The sequence below is a fragment of the Vipera ursinii genome (assembly GCF_947247035.1).
Source record: "Vipera ursinii genome assembly, chromosome: 2".
Taxonomy (NCBI): domain Eukaryota; kingdom Metazoa; phylum Chordata; class Lepidosauria; order Squamata; family Viperidae; genus Vipera; species Vipera ursinii.
This window is the reverse complement of record NC_139513.1, coordinates 33,372,850-33,388,842: the sequence shown is the minus strand read 5'-3', so window position 1 is coordinate 33,388,842 and position 15,993 is coordinate 33,372,850. Positions and strand designations below refer to the sequence as shown.

The window sequence follows — 15,993 nt, the reverse complement described above, 5'->3', positions numbered from 1 at the left end:
CCATTACCAGGCCATAGTCATACTGGTTGCAGAGTTAGTACCGGTTGAGAAATTACTGATCTATGGAGTTATATAATGTTCATGGGATTAATATAATAATAGTTATCACAGTGATTTTAATTTTTCAGCAGTTTCTCAGACATAGAATCTACTGATGGCCATGAGAAGGAAAAATCCAGAAATGCACAAAAAGCCAAACATAAAAAAGGGGCCCCGGCAAATTAGGTCATTTCTCAAGACATCTATGCTGCACTTGAAAGATTCAACCAATCTGAAAATACGGAATGCATTACATCCAACTTAGGCTAAAGAGTACAGCGAAGATATCTGAAATTTAATTTTATTACAAGTCTTTAACAGAGTAACCCGAGTTGGAAGGGACCTTGGAGGTCTTCTAGTCCAACCCCCTGCAATTATGCTTCCTGCTTTCAAATATAAGCAAAGTTTAGAATGTCACCACGATCTGCAATTAAGTCTGACCCAAGTTAAGATTTCATACCTGATGAAGAATAGAATTGTTCATCAATCCTTGTGTCCCTGGGATTGCACCAGTGTGTTTTGTGTGAATGTTGTTCACTGGTGGCAATTTGGCAATCTTGCTTGCTTTGCTGCTGCTGCTGCTGCTGCTGCTTAGGCTACTTGAACCAGGCGCGCACTTTCTTTTTTTTCCTATGAGTTTATCTAGGGAAGGGTGTGAGTGTGAAAACCCGCCGTGCGAGTTTACAGTCAGTTCGCTAGACTGGTGAATGAACGGTCCCAGCGAGAGGGTAGAATCGCCGCTATTCACCATCACGCTCATCCGTTTTATCGATTCTGCAGGGCTCCCGGTGGGAGGCCCCCTCCCTGATTGGTCATGCTTGAGGCTAAGCGAGTTCACTTTACTAGTCATACAGTTGAGGCCAACACTGTGGGATGAAGACATCACAGGCGAGTGAAAAGAAGCCCCCGAGTTTCCAGAGTTAACGACACAGTTTTTCCTAAAGGACTCTGTGGAATGAGACGAAGCCGCCGGCAGCACGGAACTGTTTTTGCGCTTCTTTCCTGAGCTGCCGCTACCGCTGTTGCTACTGCTACTGTTACTGTTACAGTTGGCGCTACTAGCAGAAATTTCCTTAGGCTTAAAAGACTTGCTGGATTTAAATTTCTGAGGTTTGCTGGACAGAGGTGAAGGTATTGAGGAAAGCACTGGAGGTGTTGAAAGGGATGTAGACCCTTGTCTTGATTGCATACTGCAGGCAGGTTCTGCTGCACCAAAACTAGCAGGGTTGGCGTTGAGCGTAGTCCCATGGGATGGTACTGATTTGCCACTAAGAGATAAACAAGAGGGAGATACAAGCACTGGAGGGGACACAGTGGTTGTGGGTAACGTGGAACTTGTCGTGCTGACACCGTGCTGTGACGCAGCCATGGCACTTGTCCGGTGGGGAGCGCGGATGGATGCTGAGTTGCTTGTGGCGGGAGGGATCTTCCTGGAAAGCAGAAAAAGCAAAGGATATGCTTCAAAGACTATATTATTTTTCCTGTTTTCCAAGGTCAGCTGAACGTGACTCAGAGGATACAGTGAAGGCACTTGCATAATCCAAGCTCCTTCTGCAGGCTACATGTGGGTGTAAAATAGAACTCTGGGGAAAAAACGCTTTGAACCTACATTCATTGAGGTTTGTTCTTCTTAGGATAGATCCTTGCTTTAAAATAAACAAGGGCTGAATTCTGAATAAAGAAAGGTTCAATTTTTTTCTTCTTTTAAATATGGTGGACGCTGGAAAAGAGCTGCTAGGTTCCCCCGCACATGCGTGCTAGTCGTTTCCAACTCTAGGGGCCGGTGCTCATCTCCGTTTCAAAGCCGAAGAGCCAGCGCTTGTCCGAGGACATCTCCGTGGTCATGTGGCCGGCATGACTAGACGCCAAAGGCGCACGGAACGCTGTTACCTTCCCACCGTAGTGGTCCCTATTTTTCTACTTGCATTTTTACGTGCTTTCGAACTGCTAGGTTGGCAGAAGCTGGGACGAGTAACAGGCGCTCACTCTGTTACGCGGCACTCGGGATTCGGCCCGCCAAACTGCCGACCTTCTGATCGACAAGCTCAGCGTCCTAACCCACTGAGCCACCGCGTCCCTTAGGAAAAGTGTATATACGTGTAAATAAAAAGAGGAGGGAAAGAAACAATTCTAGGCCCTTGGGCTGTAGAATTTCTATGTTAGGGGGCTACATGTTAGATCGGGGGTCCCCAACCCCCAGTCTGAGGACCAGCACTGGGCTGCGGCATGCCAGAACCTGGGCCGCGCAAACAAGTGAATCCTGATCCGCGGGATGCAGGCAGTACATGACAGCATGCCCCCCCCAGTCCGCAGAAAAACCTCTCTCCACGGAACCGGTCCCTGGTGCCCAAAAGTTTGGGGACCTCTGTGTTAGATCCACCATCTGACAAATACTATAGTATGCTTCTTGCTACCCAGTATCTGTAAAGATGAGTAAGATAACTTTTATGTTGCAACAAAAAAAAAATCTAAACAGAATTTTAATCAAAGAGGACTTGATTGTTTTGTCTCCATAATCTTTTTTCTCTCCCCTCCAAAACCAGTTTCATTTCCAAGAAATGATCAAAGTCTGTAGCAATATTTTAAAAGAAATTTCTTGCTGTTTCCCATCCAATATTCTATACATTTAACATTTGATGTTCTTAAAATTATCGTAATATTCATCCCGGTTCCAGAAAAATAATTTCTACTTATTTAGAAATTGCCAATAAGGTTGAGAGAACTTTTTCACTTCTTTGGTCTTTACATGCAAATAAAAAAAAACATTAACAGTGAAATACATTAGAGGCTCTTCAATGTCAACTCACTTCCACATCTGTGAATTAAGATGCTTGTCCACCATGACATTAAGTGCACATCGGATATGGTTCCACCGCTTATCAAACACGTAGTAACCTCTTCCGATTTGTCGACTACCAAATGTGCAAAACTGGGAAGGAGAACAAGAATATCATTTTAATTTTACTAACTGCAAGATGTATTTAACCAAACAGACAGTGTTTTAGCAAATAAAGTCATCAAAACGACACATAAAAGCCTTAATTTCTGCAATTAAGTTACAAGAAACATCCACCTAAGGGATCTTAGATGTAAGCCATTTCAACTCACACCTCGTAGAATTTCTTATGTAAGTCTTCTTTCCCAACTGTGGCCACTTGAGGGTGTGTGGACTTTAACTCCCAGAATTCCCGATAGCATTGCAGGCTGAGGAATTCTGAGACTGGAAGTCCACACATCTTTAAATGGCCAAGATTGAGAAACACTGCTCTAGAATACTAGATCTCCAATGAAGAGCTTCTTCTATTCTGCGATCATAACAATTTTATCAAACCCCAGAATAATCTAATCTGTATTACACCAATCATGACCAACTCCGGTATCCGTCATCTGCAGCAAATCCTTACATGCATTTCCATCTTCTCTAACAAGGCAAGTAAAGCAGCTGCTAATATATAGCTTTTAAACACAACACAGGAAAGGACTGACTGAAACATACAGCAGCTGCTTGAGGATGATGATCCGAGTAAAGACAATCCAGTTTTTCAACAGGCTCTTCTTTTTCATCGCATTCTCCCTCATCACTGGATAACCGAGATGTTGGCTCAGCTGCAGGCAAGGGAGCATGTGGAGATTCATGGAGTGATGGAGACTCACTAGGGGCATTCCCACTGTGCTGGCCAGGACAGCCTGGAGGCCTTCATACAAGAGGAATCGTTGAATAAAGGTAATGTTAGAAAAATGATTTGCACGCTTGCATTAACATCAGCGTTAGGAGCCATAGATTCCATCACAGCAAATATTTTTATCTCCTTTGTAAACCTTTACATAAAATAATTGTCAGACTGAATTTTTAGTAATACAAAATGAAATTTAAGGGCCCACTGAACTGATTCACTAATCCAATGTTAAGTGTCAGGGGGAAAAAAGAGATAAAGGCATTAACAGAATAACAGAGTGGAAGAGACCTTGGATGGTCTTCTAGTCCAGCCCCCTGCTCAAGCAGGAGACCCTATAGCATTCCAGACAAGCAGACTTGTCCAGACTTGTCTTAAAAGCCTCCAGTGATGGAGCATTCACAACTTCTGAAGGCAAACTGTTCCACTGGTTAATTGTTCTCACTGTCAGGAAGTTTCTCCTCAGTTCTAGGTTGCTTCTCTCCTAGATTAGTTTCCACCTACTGTTTCTTGTCTTGCCTTCTGGTGCTTTGGAAAATTGCCTGCTGAGAATCAGTTTGGTGTAATGGAACCAGGCTAGAAACTGGGAAAGTAAGTTCTAGTCCTGCCTCAGGAATAAATCAGCTGAGTGACCTTGGACCAATCACTCTTTCTCAACTCTACAAAGCAGACAATGACAAGCTACTTCTAAAATCATGCCAAGCTGCAGGGAGTTGTCAGGGAGTTTTGTTTTTTTTTAAAAAAACTGTCTTTAAGGCAATATAGATCTGGTAAGGCTAATGGTAAGACCTGAGCAACAATACAGCAGTCTACCTGTGGGTTTTCCCATCAATCTCTGGGGGTTTTAGGGAAGATAAGCGCTATCTCTCAGGGATGCTTTAATTGATTATCCAAAGGGCTGAACTAGATGATCCTTGTGGTCCTTTCCAACTGCAAAATTCTAGGATTCCTAGACTATGGTCTTGGTCGTGAACTTAATGTGAGAGTGAGGCCATTACAGTCACTTTGAGACTGACTACCAATAGCATAGTAAGAATAAAATAGCAGTGATGAAAAATCATGGCAGAATAACAACTTCCTCTGAACAATAAAGGTCAGGGATAGTTATTGTGGCTCAATGGTTTTTCCAGTAATTTATTTTTACGCAGAGCCAATTCTTTATGGAGTAAAAGTAATGGGAGTCTATTTCCAATCTCCCTTCTCACGAGCATATTCAAGCCAACTGTGAAATTACTTCTCCGTATCACAGACAAATTAAAAGGATCAATTATTACAGACACAGCAAAAAGAAAGAACCAGGAAGATAAGAGAAATGATTTTGTTTTTACATCCCTCACTATATTTTTTTCCTCTTTCTTTCAGAAGCTCTAGATGGGATATGCAGCCCTGGGTTACAGTTGATTGGCCTGTACCACTGAAAACATATTATCATTTATTTTTTTGTTAATTTATTATTGTGCTAATTTCAGAAGTGGAGCTAATGCCAAGTGTTTGGGCTAGCACCACATAAAAGCATGTAGTAAAGAGAAGCAATGGTAAAAGTGGCAAACGATTTGGATGAAAATAATTCAGCACACCACTAATTTCTAGAATTTGTTCAGGAAAAGACACCCATCTTCACGAGGTATCATCAACACACCACTGTGATGATATATATATATATATATTTTGAAAGATCACAAGACACTCATCACAACACGTTCAGGACACTTACCTTGGAAGACTGGGGGTGTGAGGTTTGGGTTTATTAGGTACTAAAAGCTTTGATTCTGTAGGAATAACTCCATGAGAATTTTGGTGCAGCTCCTGGGAAGTTCTTGAAGGTGAGGGATGTGGTTCCCTGAGAAGGGGCATCTGCTGATGATGATCCAAATGGCGGAGTAATTCTTTTTCCCTGGTTTTGCTTTTGTGCTCAGCTAGTAATAAATCAAATCGTTTCCTCCGACCCTGTACAGCTCTTCGCTGAGTTAGGGAATGTGTCTACAAAGTACGAAATATTAAGTTAGTTTAGGCTGTAAAAGGATCGTAGAAATTGTCCTTTTGAGTGTGCAAAAAGGATTAGATTCTTCAGCAATCCACTAATGAAGCACCAAGGCCCACAATTTGTATCCCACATATCCAACACACCTTCCTCCTCCTTATCCTGCAACAACAACCCTGTGAGGTGAATTGGGCTGAGAGAAAATGACTGCCTCAAAGTCCCTCAGCCAGCTTTTGTAGGACTAGAATTCATGGTCTCCTGGTTTCTTAACCACTAGGCCAGGGGTCTGCAACCTTGACAACTTTAAGACTTGTGGACTTCAGCTCCCAGAATTCCTCAGTCAGTTATGCATAGCTGGCTGAGGAATTCTGGGAGCTGAAGTCCACAAGTCTTAAAAGTTGTCAAGGTTGCAGACCCCTGCACTAGGCCAAACTGGCTCTCTCAAAATGGATGGATTCTATGTACCTTTAGGAAACTAAAACCCACAGGATATCAGGGGATCCTAAGGAATGTCTTTCATTTGTCTCCACTGTAGCAATATTGCAAGATCACGATTGGCCCAAAGTCAATGTATTTTTAAAACTGAGTGGACTTGATTTTGGGTCCTCCTGTTTAGTTCAATGTCTTAATCACTATTTCACATTAGCTCTGACTAACCAAAAACAAACAAACAAGTAACTATATTATAGTACTATTCAGGACCAAGCATGTATCTTTATACATCATGTAATTCTTAAAAAGTCTTCTAGATTAACCTTGAGTTTGGGGTGAGTGCTAAAGGAAAAAAAAAGTTATGCAATAAAAAGAGAGGGAAATAACTATTTTATATAGCAGACCTCTGGCCTGCTGTAATAGATCTAAGTCTGTCTTGCCCAGTTTTCTTATGAACATATTATGGCATTTAAAAATAGCATTAAATTAATAAAACTATATCCATACCGTGTTTCTTATCTCATGATAAATCAAATTCATTACATGTGGCGTTTATATACAGTATAAAAGTGTTCAAAAAGCTCACATCTGCTCATGTCCCCATATATCTGCAGTGACTACACAATCGCTAAATTTAGAACCTGATCAAGCAGAAATATTGTAATGGCATGCATTTTTTTTCTCTGTTGTGCCTTTGAGTCAGTGTTAATGCCTGGCAACTGCATGGACAAGTCCCTGCAGTTTTCTCACTTATCAGAAATAGTTTGGCATTGCTTCCTTCCCAGTTTGGCTGAAGGTCACCTAGCTGGCTTTGTGCCTTAAGGCATGACTAGAACTCTCAGTCTCCAGGTTTCTAGCCTGCTGCTTTAACCCACTATATCAAACTGGCTCTCAAATGGTATGTGTTGAACATAATTAATACTGTCTAAGAAACAGAAATTATTTGTGACTGGCTAGGGAATTCTGGGAATTGAAGTCCATCTGTCTTAAATTTGCCAAGGTTGAAAAACACTGTTCTAAACTATTTAAATTGTTTCCACTGTTGACGATTGAACAGTTGATCATATAATTAATGGGTGTTATGATTTAAGAATTACTTTTAGCACACATAATAATTACGAGGTAGTACATGTGGAATACCTAGTTCTACTTACAAATTCAAACTCAGAAAAGTAAACAAATTCAATATAAAGAATGAAATACTGCTCTAGCAATGGATGGGAGAAGTATGAATGAACCCCCCAGACCAATTCTCACATGTATTTTTCACTGGTATTACTGAAAACACCTTTTTTTCTGTTTTACGTTATTTTACGAATTTATTTTTTATGAGAATTCAATGTATACATGCCACATAGAAGTTCTTTTTGTTGCTGTTGCTAAATGTTTGGTTTCAGCTTTAAAAAATCAGATTGCCAAGAACTGAATCTTGTGTCACTGGACATAACTTTTTACAATATGCTAAGCAATCTTATGGATGCATCTGCACGATTCAAATATATTTTCACAAGGCTGTTAAATTTTTTAAAAAGTACTCAGTCAGCCTATGCTGAAGTATCTCAGGTTTTTTTTTTTTTGCAGGTTGTTCAAATACGCCAAATTACTTTGGATGTCTAATATGGTCATCTTACCTTGCATGTTAACGACCTGGTACAGGGTTTCTTGGTTTCTGTGTCAATGACTCCGCAGTAGATATCAGGATCAAATTCTCTCTCTATTAAAGGCAAGGTAAAAATGTCATATTTGGACCATATTGGTTTGTGCTAATGTATAATTAAACCCAATTTTTTTTCCAGCTTTCATATATGTTACCATGTAGCTATCAATAACATTGGAGTTTTTGGTTTTTAGAAAACCTGATTAAATCTGTAACAGAATTTAAGAAGGTAAAATTCACACGAAGACTCTCAATTAGAAGATACTCTTCTTAGGAAAAAAGAGTAAAAAAATAGCAATTAACTGAGAGTTAGCATTTGTAAAAGTTGCACCATATTGCAACAGTTTCTACTGTTGCCACAAAAATATTCTATGTTCAGCTAAGCAGGTAATGTCTTTAATGATTCTAGTACTGCACAGAGTACGTATGAGTTAATATATCTTTGTACAGGTGCATCTACCAAATGTTATTGATAAGATGAGAATTAATCATTCTAATTCTAAAAATACTGAAGATTCATTCAGAAGGACAATATCTGAAAATAGGCTGTGCCTTTCCGTGCAGTTGTACTATTTGCTATTATATATACTATTCCCCTATTATATAGAAGACTAAACAGCATTGCAGAATTCATGGACAGATTACAAATTTGTTGAAATTTTCAACAGCACAGCCCCTTGAAACATAAAATCAACTCAAAGCTTATATCATAAAATGCAAAGAATCCATGTGTGCTTCTTTTTATCTTAACTACCAATAGTAATGCTCTACATTTGCATCGTTATTATGATTAAATACATGCTTTATACCAGGGATCAGCAACCTGAAACAGCGAAAGAGCCACTCGGAACCGGTTCCCTCACAAAAGGAAAAACTGGAAGCCGCAAAAAATGTGTGCGTATGCGCATACATGCGTGCATGCGCAGAACAGGGTTTGACTGAAGAGTGGAGCCAAGGCGAGATATGCACCTACCCTGCATATTTGAATTGATTGGTTGAACTTTTTTAGTCCCACCTTTTTTTGTTTTTGGACTACACATAGCAGAGGGAGCCGCAGGAGATGGCTGAAAGAGCCGCATACGGCTCCGGAGCCGCGGGTTGCAGACCTGTGCTTTATACCATGGGTGTCAAACTCGCGACGTCACTTTTTTCCCATTGCTGACAATGGGGTGGGGGTGCGGTTTTGGCGTGGTGCATCCGGCCCGTGGGCTGGCAGTTTGACACCCCTGCTGTACTACTGGCTAGGATCCTTTAAGTGTGACCACAGAATACGTCTGGCTGATTTTTCTTTTCAAAAGTGTGTAAAAAAAAAGCTATCAGAAGGATTCACAATGGGGAAGGAGCAGCTATCAGAAAAGGTGAGATGAATAGCACATATGCAGATCAATTCACGCGACACTCTGGATTTCTGGTGAATCAAAGATGGCAATGATTAACTTTTCTACACCATTTCAGGATACCTTCAAACATGTACATTTTACTTTTACATTTCTTATAAAAATGCATGTGCCTTTTTTTTAGTTTAATATTCCACATTGACATACATTGTAAGAATTACCTGACAATCTTTTGTGTAAAAATTTCCTATTATTTGTACTCTCGTCTTGTTTCTTTTCTGAATATGGAGGCACAGAGAGAAGACTTTTACCATTCAGTATCTGTCCAGGGGAAGGCAAGGGTGGCTTTGGTATTGAGGGATTAAGGCCAGTCTTTATTGAGGAGCTCACAGTAGTAGAACAGGTTGGACCAACAGCAGGCTTCAGTAATGCACCATCTAACTTTGGATGTATTTTTTCCATTTTGACAGATGGAGTCATGCTAGTAAAGAGGAAATATAAAGCAAGGCCATATGTAATTGTTGCAAAGTAAAGCCTCATTTATTTAGACATGATTTAATATATTCAGTAAACCCCAATTTAACTGTCCTTCTCATTTGAACACAAGACCTCACTGCAGAAGCAACGTGGGTCTGGGATATGGAGGGATTTTAAGAAATAAAACAGGGAACGGTCGCTTCAAAAGATTCTGCTATCTTCTGTTCAAAATGAGCACATAAATAACACAATTTCTTAATGCTTATCTTCCTACGCAACCCAGGGCAAGTCAGAGCAATCTGACATTATTCGAGGTTAATATCCTTCTTCTTCTTCTAGAGAAATTCTGGGTAATTGACTGTCTGAGAAAGAGTGCGCTGTGTGTAAAGTGAAACCTTGCCCTATGGCATTGGCTAGGCTCCGAGCAGAAGACAGAAACACACGTTATGTTTGTGAAGAGGCCTTCATTACAATGGAAAAACCTTTCAGGAACACTGTCATTTCATTGGCCATTTTCTAGAAGTGGGAATGTATCATGACAAACCATCTCCGAACTGACAAGATTATTTCTGGAGCACTGGATCTGAGTCAAAAAACAAGCTGGTGTGATCTTTGCACAGCTCTGGTTAATTGTGTCATTTTCAACCTTATAAACAATTCCACCCTTAATCCAGGTCTACAACTTGTTACCTGATCTTAGTTTTCTGATTTTTGGCCACTGTGTTCTAGATGACAGACCAATGGTGCAGACCTATTATTTGAGGAACAAATCCCTCTTTTTCTTCCTCCTCCTATGTGATTTTTCCTTTCCGTTCTTTCTCAGCATTAATTGAACTGTTGTGTCCTGTCTGCACCAATTTTAGGGTCAGCCACTACTTCATTTAATAATGACTTGCAAATCCAGTGTCTGCCTTGGTTTAATAGTTCCTATTAATTCTTAATGCATGTGTACAGCCCTACAATGTTACTGATCAGGAAAAAAAACAGAGAGAGAGAGGGGGGGAAGTGTCATATAGAAGGGCATTTCTCCCAAATCCTAGTTTATAGTTGAAAAGTAACCAAAGACCCAAAATAAAATATTGTGTTTAAAAATGGACGCAACACAGTTAGAAACAGAGTGCTTGTCTCAGGGCTCAACTTTTCGATTTTTCAGAACAAAGGCAGGTAGAAACCAACCAATAACTCACATTTTGTCATGGAGACCTTTGCTATGTATTAGATGCATTGGCCTATTGTTTCCACCAATTGGCAGCTTGTCTTTGGGTGATTTCAATAACTTTGAACTGGATGAGGACGATGCACCGGCCCCTCCACCACTGGACGAGCGATTGCTCCCTCCTCCTCCGCTGCTACCTTTGCTTTTTGAAGACAGAGATGAATACAAGGAGAATACTGAAGAGGAAGGCGGTGTCAGAGGTGGTTTGCTGGAGGAGCTGTGTCTTCTTTCTGGGACAAAAAACCCCCAAAAAAACAACAACAACAAAAGACATGTTAATGATCACACGACACACTGTGATAACGCCCTCCACATTACTTCCTATTTCAACGTACTTGGGTTGAAACCTCGCCTTACGAGAGGTCTCCAGGATCAACTCCTATTAAACAGTTACAGTGTGCTGTCGTGTCTGCTTCGTTTTACGCATTCCAATTACACGAGTCCTTATTGCAAGGGCCTTCTTACACCCAGACTATATAATCCGCCACTTTCTGTGGGGGGTCCTGGCTTTAAAATATTTTTCGTAACGGGATACTTTAAAAGGGAATTTTGGCTATAACAATAAACTGGGAGGTTATACAAATTAGAGCATCTGGGTATAAAATGCATGTTAATTTTTATATCAGAAAGTTTCTACGCTGGATAATTATTTTAAATTGAGTCTGCAACTACTTGAGCCTACAACTGTATCCATAGGTTACTGGATTGAAGAGGTACCCAGGTAGGTTATAACTTCCAATAGTTATACTGCTAAGAAATATTTATCATAATGAAATTAATAGTGGGTAAAAAAGTAAAGGTTCCCCCGCACATGCGTGCTAGTCGTTTCCGACTCTAGGGGCCGGTGCTCATCTCCGTTTCAAAGCCGAAGAGCCAGCGCTTGTCCGAGGACGTCTCCGTGGTCATGTGGCCGGCATGACTAGACACCAAAGGTGCACGGAACACTGTTACCTTCCCACCGTAGTACGAGCAGCCAGTTTCACATTATTTTGGACTACAGCTATCATAATCCCTGAGTTTTTGGGCTAATCAAGTACAATATCTATCTGTTGCTGTTGGGAAGGACTCAATAAGTGCATTTAATATGCCAAGTCTGGCTGACTGCATGATGAACCAAAATAATAATAACAGCAACAGACAGCAAATGCGACCTCTGCAAAGAAGCTGAAGAAACAATGGATCACCTGGATAGCTGCACAGACTGACTACAAACAACAGCATGAGAAAGTAGCAACAATGGTGCATTGGAAGATCTGCAAGACATACCATTTGTCTACAAGCAAGAACTGGAGGGACCATAAAATAGAGAAAATAATAGAAAATAAAGAACTAAAGTGCTCTGGGAGTTTAGAATTCAGACAGACAAGCATCCTGCAGTGATATCTATAATACATTACAATTAATATCTGCCTATCCCAGGTCCTTGGAAGGACTCAATAGGTGACTAAAATGCCAAATCCAGCCCGGACATCAGGCTGACTGTAAAACAAACCATAATTACTACCACTATTGTTAAACTGACAGCTAACAAAGTTCATTCACACAACTTCACAGTTTTAATAACTTGAGATATTAAAAGATATTTCAGTTTAGACAAACAAACCATGCTTTTTGAATATAATCTTACTTTCTAAATAACTGCTCCCAATTTTTCTCCTAATAGGATTTAAATATTTATTGTCCTTTGGGATTTGACTATAAATTTCCAATATGAATAACAGCTATTTGGTATACCATTACTCCTAGATGGTGGCATGTAGGTGACAGAATGCTGATTTACAGGACAGTTTACAGATTAGCAATCCAAGTCTACATAGAGTAGCAAAAGCAAAGGTGGCATAGTGGCCCAAATGTATTAGTTTCCTATGATAGAAGTTGAGAATGATGACCTTTTTATGACTTGTGGACTTCAGCTCCCAGAATTCCTGAGCCAGCATGCTTGGCTCAGGAATTCTGGGAGTTGAAGTCCACAAGTCATAAAAGGCCATCATTCCCCATCCCATTCTATGAGTAGAGAATATTTCAAGTTAGTCAATCAGATTAGAGCTGGAAGGGACCTTGTAGGTCTTCTAGCCCAACTGCCTGCTCGAGCAGAAGACCCTATACCATTTCAGATAGGTGGCTGTCCAATCTTTTCTTAAAAACCTCCAGTGTTGAAATAACTACAACTTCTGATGGCAAGCTGTTCCACTGATTAATTGTTCTCACTGTTAGGAAGTTTCTCCTTAATTCCAGGTTGCTTCTCTCCTTGATTAGTTTCTACCCATCGTTTCTTGTCTTGCCTTCTCTCGTGCTTTGGAAAATAAGTTGACTGCCTCTTCTTTGTGAAAGCCCCCAAATACTGGAAAACTGCTCTCATGTCAACCCTAGTCCTTTTTTAAAGTAAGTTGCCTTAATTAAACTATCACTGGTTATTAAAAATAGCCTTGACTGACAAAGCTAGGATGGGCAGTTAAGGTCAATCCCTATTAAAACATATTGTAACACCACTGTGCACAGCCTTCAAATATAAGAAGAATAAATAGTAAGGAGCATGAAGTCAAGAATATTTTTACAAGGATAAAAAGATATGGAGGGGGTTTAATGAATGGTGTTGGTATGAACTGGATTAAGTTTTATGATTCATTCTTCCTCCCCGCTAATTTCTTCCATTTACTATTTCTTATTCCTTTTCTGCAAACTGTGTAACATTATCTCTCGGAAAGGAAATAATATGTGATAAATTCCAGGGTTGGGGTATACTATACCCATTGATATTCCAACTTTTTAAATAACTTATAAAGAGCTCCCTTCTTAAGTAAGTATCCAGTAAGATAATTACTGCATTTACAAAAGTATAAGCTATGCAATATATGTGGGCTTTATATTCTAAACTATTCCTTCTACAAAGGATAACAAACTAAGGTATAAAATGTCCTTTTATAATAATGGGGTTTGTTAAGATATAATTGGAGGCTCTTAAAAATTCTGTGCTACTTGATGTAGCTAATGCTAATGACAAATCCTTTATATAAAACAGAAAAAAATGCTTGTAATTTTCACCTTCTTAACCACTGTATACTTGGCAAATCCTAAATCCTAATACATGAAAGTTGAAAATAGTGCCTGATTCACTGGGAAGTTACTATTGTTTTGTATTTTGTCCTTCTTATATATGACTCTACATAAATGAAGTGTTGATTAAGATATTACTAAAGCCAACATTTTCATTGCAAATAATTCTTATGAAAAATAACCTTTTGATTGTCACATCTGTAGGTAACTTTACCCATAGCCAAAACAAATTGGAGGACCACTGATTCTATGGCTACTGCTCTCCAGAACGATAAACGACATGGGGAAAAGGTGAGGAAGGGGCACAAGAAATGGAAGACATGTGGATATATTTTATTGATTTAATCCAAAAAGATAAATATATATTGCTTCGACGTCTTTTTCAGGAGCTATGAATTAAACCAAGTAAATATAAAACACATTCTGTATCAAGTCATTGGAAAGGAAAAAGTTATTTGGAGTGTAAATAGGCACCCGTGTAGCATCAGCCAACCCCTTAAAGCCAGATTTGAGTTAATGGCAGCTATGTGCACACTCTTGTTCCTTCCAGATCACTGCACAACTCTACTTATTACTGGATAACATCCTAATTGTTAAATAATTATAAAAACAACAACAACACATAAACAAAGCCCTTTTAACAGTATAATCTAGTTCACCCCATAGTATCATCAAATGTCCTATTTCAATCTTCAAAACATAGGCTTAGATTTTATTTCTGCAACTACCGATAGTCCTTGACTTATGACCACGATTGAGCCCAAACTTTCTGTTGCTAAGTGAGACATTTGTTAAGTGATTTTGCCCCATTTTATGCCCTTTCTTGCCACAGTTGTTAAGTGAATCACTGCAGTTGATAAGTTAGTAACAAAATTGCTAAGTGAATCTCGCTTCTCCATTGACTGCTGGTCAGAAGGTTACAAAATGTGATCACAAGATCCCGGGGCACTGCAACCATCATAAATACAGTAGTGGCCAAAATTGTGGAAACCTTTTAACATCACTTTTTTTGGAGTAGTACCATAAAATTATATATCAATGGAAAGATAATTTAATCAGGAATGCAATGCAACATAGTTTGTTCAATAATCTATACAGTATCCTATGAAAAGTTATAGCCAAATAACCAGAAAAAGGAAGCACAACTTGATATCAGGTAGCTTTCTTCATCTGACTGTAGCCAATGAGCATGAGTGTTTAGAGAGAGAATCAGGTGTCATCTTGTCTTGGCAATGAGCCAATCAGATCACAGTAGGATTCAGTTATTGATGTCACGTATTGAAGCTGAGAGGAGGACATTTGTCAGTGTGTTATGTGATCGCTGTCAAGTTGGTTGGGGTTTTTTTGTGTTCTTTCATTTAGTGAGCTTGTAAAACGTAAGAAAATTAAAGTAATGGCGCAAAGAGTTGATGGTTGCCCAGAAAGCAATGTAAAATAGTATTATTAAGTGAACAAGGCTACAGTTATAAAGAAATTAGAAGAAAAATTGGTGGAAACTTAACCAAAGGTGACATTTGTACTGTACACTTTTTCCCAAAAGATTTCCACAGTTTTGGCCACTACTGTATGAGTCAGTTGTCAAGCGTCTCAACTTTGATCACATAACCATGGGGAATGCTGCAATGGTTGTAAATGTGAAAAACTGTCACAAGTCATTTTTTTTTCAGTGCCATTGCAACTCTGAATGGTCACTAAATGAACTGCTGGAAGTCAAGGACTACCTGAATCCTTCTTGGCAGAAAACTTACATATTTCTGATATCAACTTGGGATGACTCATCGCTTTCACGAATGACACTTTCTAAGTCACTGGTATAATTGAACAATGATTCAGAGTAAACCTTAACAGCAAGAATTAGAGACTCACAGCATGTATGTCTTAACTTCAGATTTATACCTAAATCTTACACTCTTACCTGGGGAGGGAGGGAATGGAGAAATCTTTTTTTTATTATGGAAGAAAGTCACTGTAATAAATGTGTAATAATTTTAGCATGTAAACCTTACTTTGAAGCAGTAAAGCGCAATTGGATTTATTCTGTATTAAAGACAGATAGCAATGCCATGAAGGTTTAAAAATATAATTAGTCATGTTCAGCCTGACCAACTAATTATAACTGACATTTC

At 39.3% G+C, this 15,993-nt stretch overlaps 1 protein-coding gene and 2 long non-coding RNA genes across 4 annotated transcripts in view; 2 read left to right on the top strand and 1 right to left on the bottom strand.

The window, feature by feature from the left end:
* The window catches only part of ATXN7 (ataxin 7), a 75,114-nt gene that overhangs the window by 5,406 nt on the left and 53,715 nt on the right, over positions 1–15,993 (bottom strand). For both annotated transcript variants that reach the window (XM_083355978.1, XM_083355979.1), the window contains 7 exons: positions 10,785–11,043; positions 9,342–9,601; positions 7,758–7,840; positions 5,428–5,693; positions 3,536–3,734; positions 2,847–2,968; positions 500–1,469 (listed from right to left, as the gene is read on the bottom strand). In XM_083355978.1, the coding sequence (XP_083212104.1) occupies positions 500–1,469; positions 2,847–2,968; positions 3,536–3,734; positions 5,428–5,693; positions 7,758–7,840; positions 9,342–9,601; positions 10,785–11,043 (2,159 nt within the window). The remainder of the gene's footprint in view (positions 1–499; positions 1,470–2,846; positions 2,969–3,535; positions 3,735–5,427; positions 5,694–7,757; positions 7,841–9,341; positions 9,602–10,784; positions 11,044–15,993) is intronic.
* On the top strand, positions 1,363–5,174 carry LOC310636367. Its single transcript, XR_014491699.1, has 3 exons — positions 1,363–1,658; positions 3,589–3,763; positions 5,076–5,174. It is a non-coding gene; the product is annotated as an uncharacterized lncRNA (long non-coding RNA).
* LOC310636365 lies at positions 9,117–15,637 on the top strand. Its single transcript, XR_014491697.1, has 3 exons — positions 9,117–9,141; positions 14,072–14,158; positions 15,535–15,637. It is a non-coding gene; the product is annotated as an uncharacterized lncRNA (long non-coding RNA).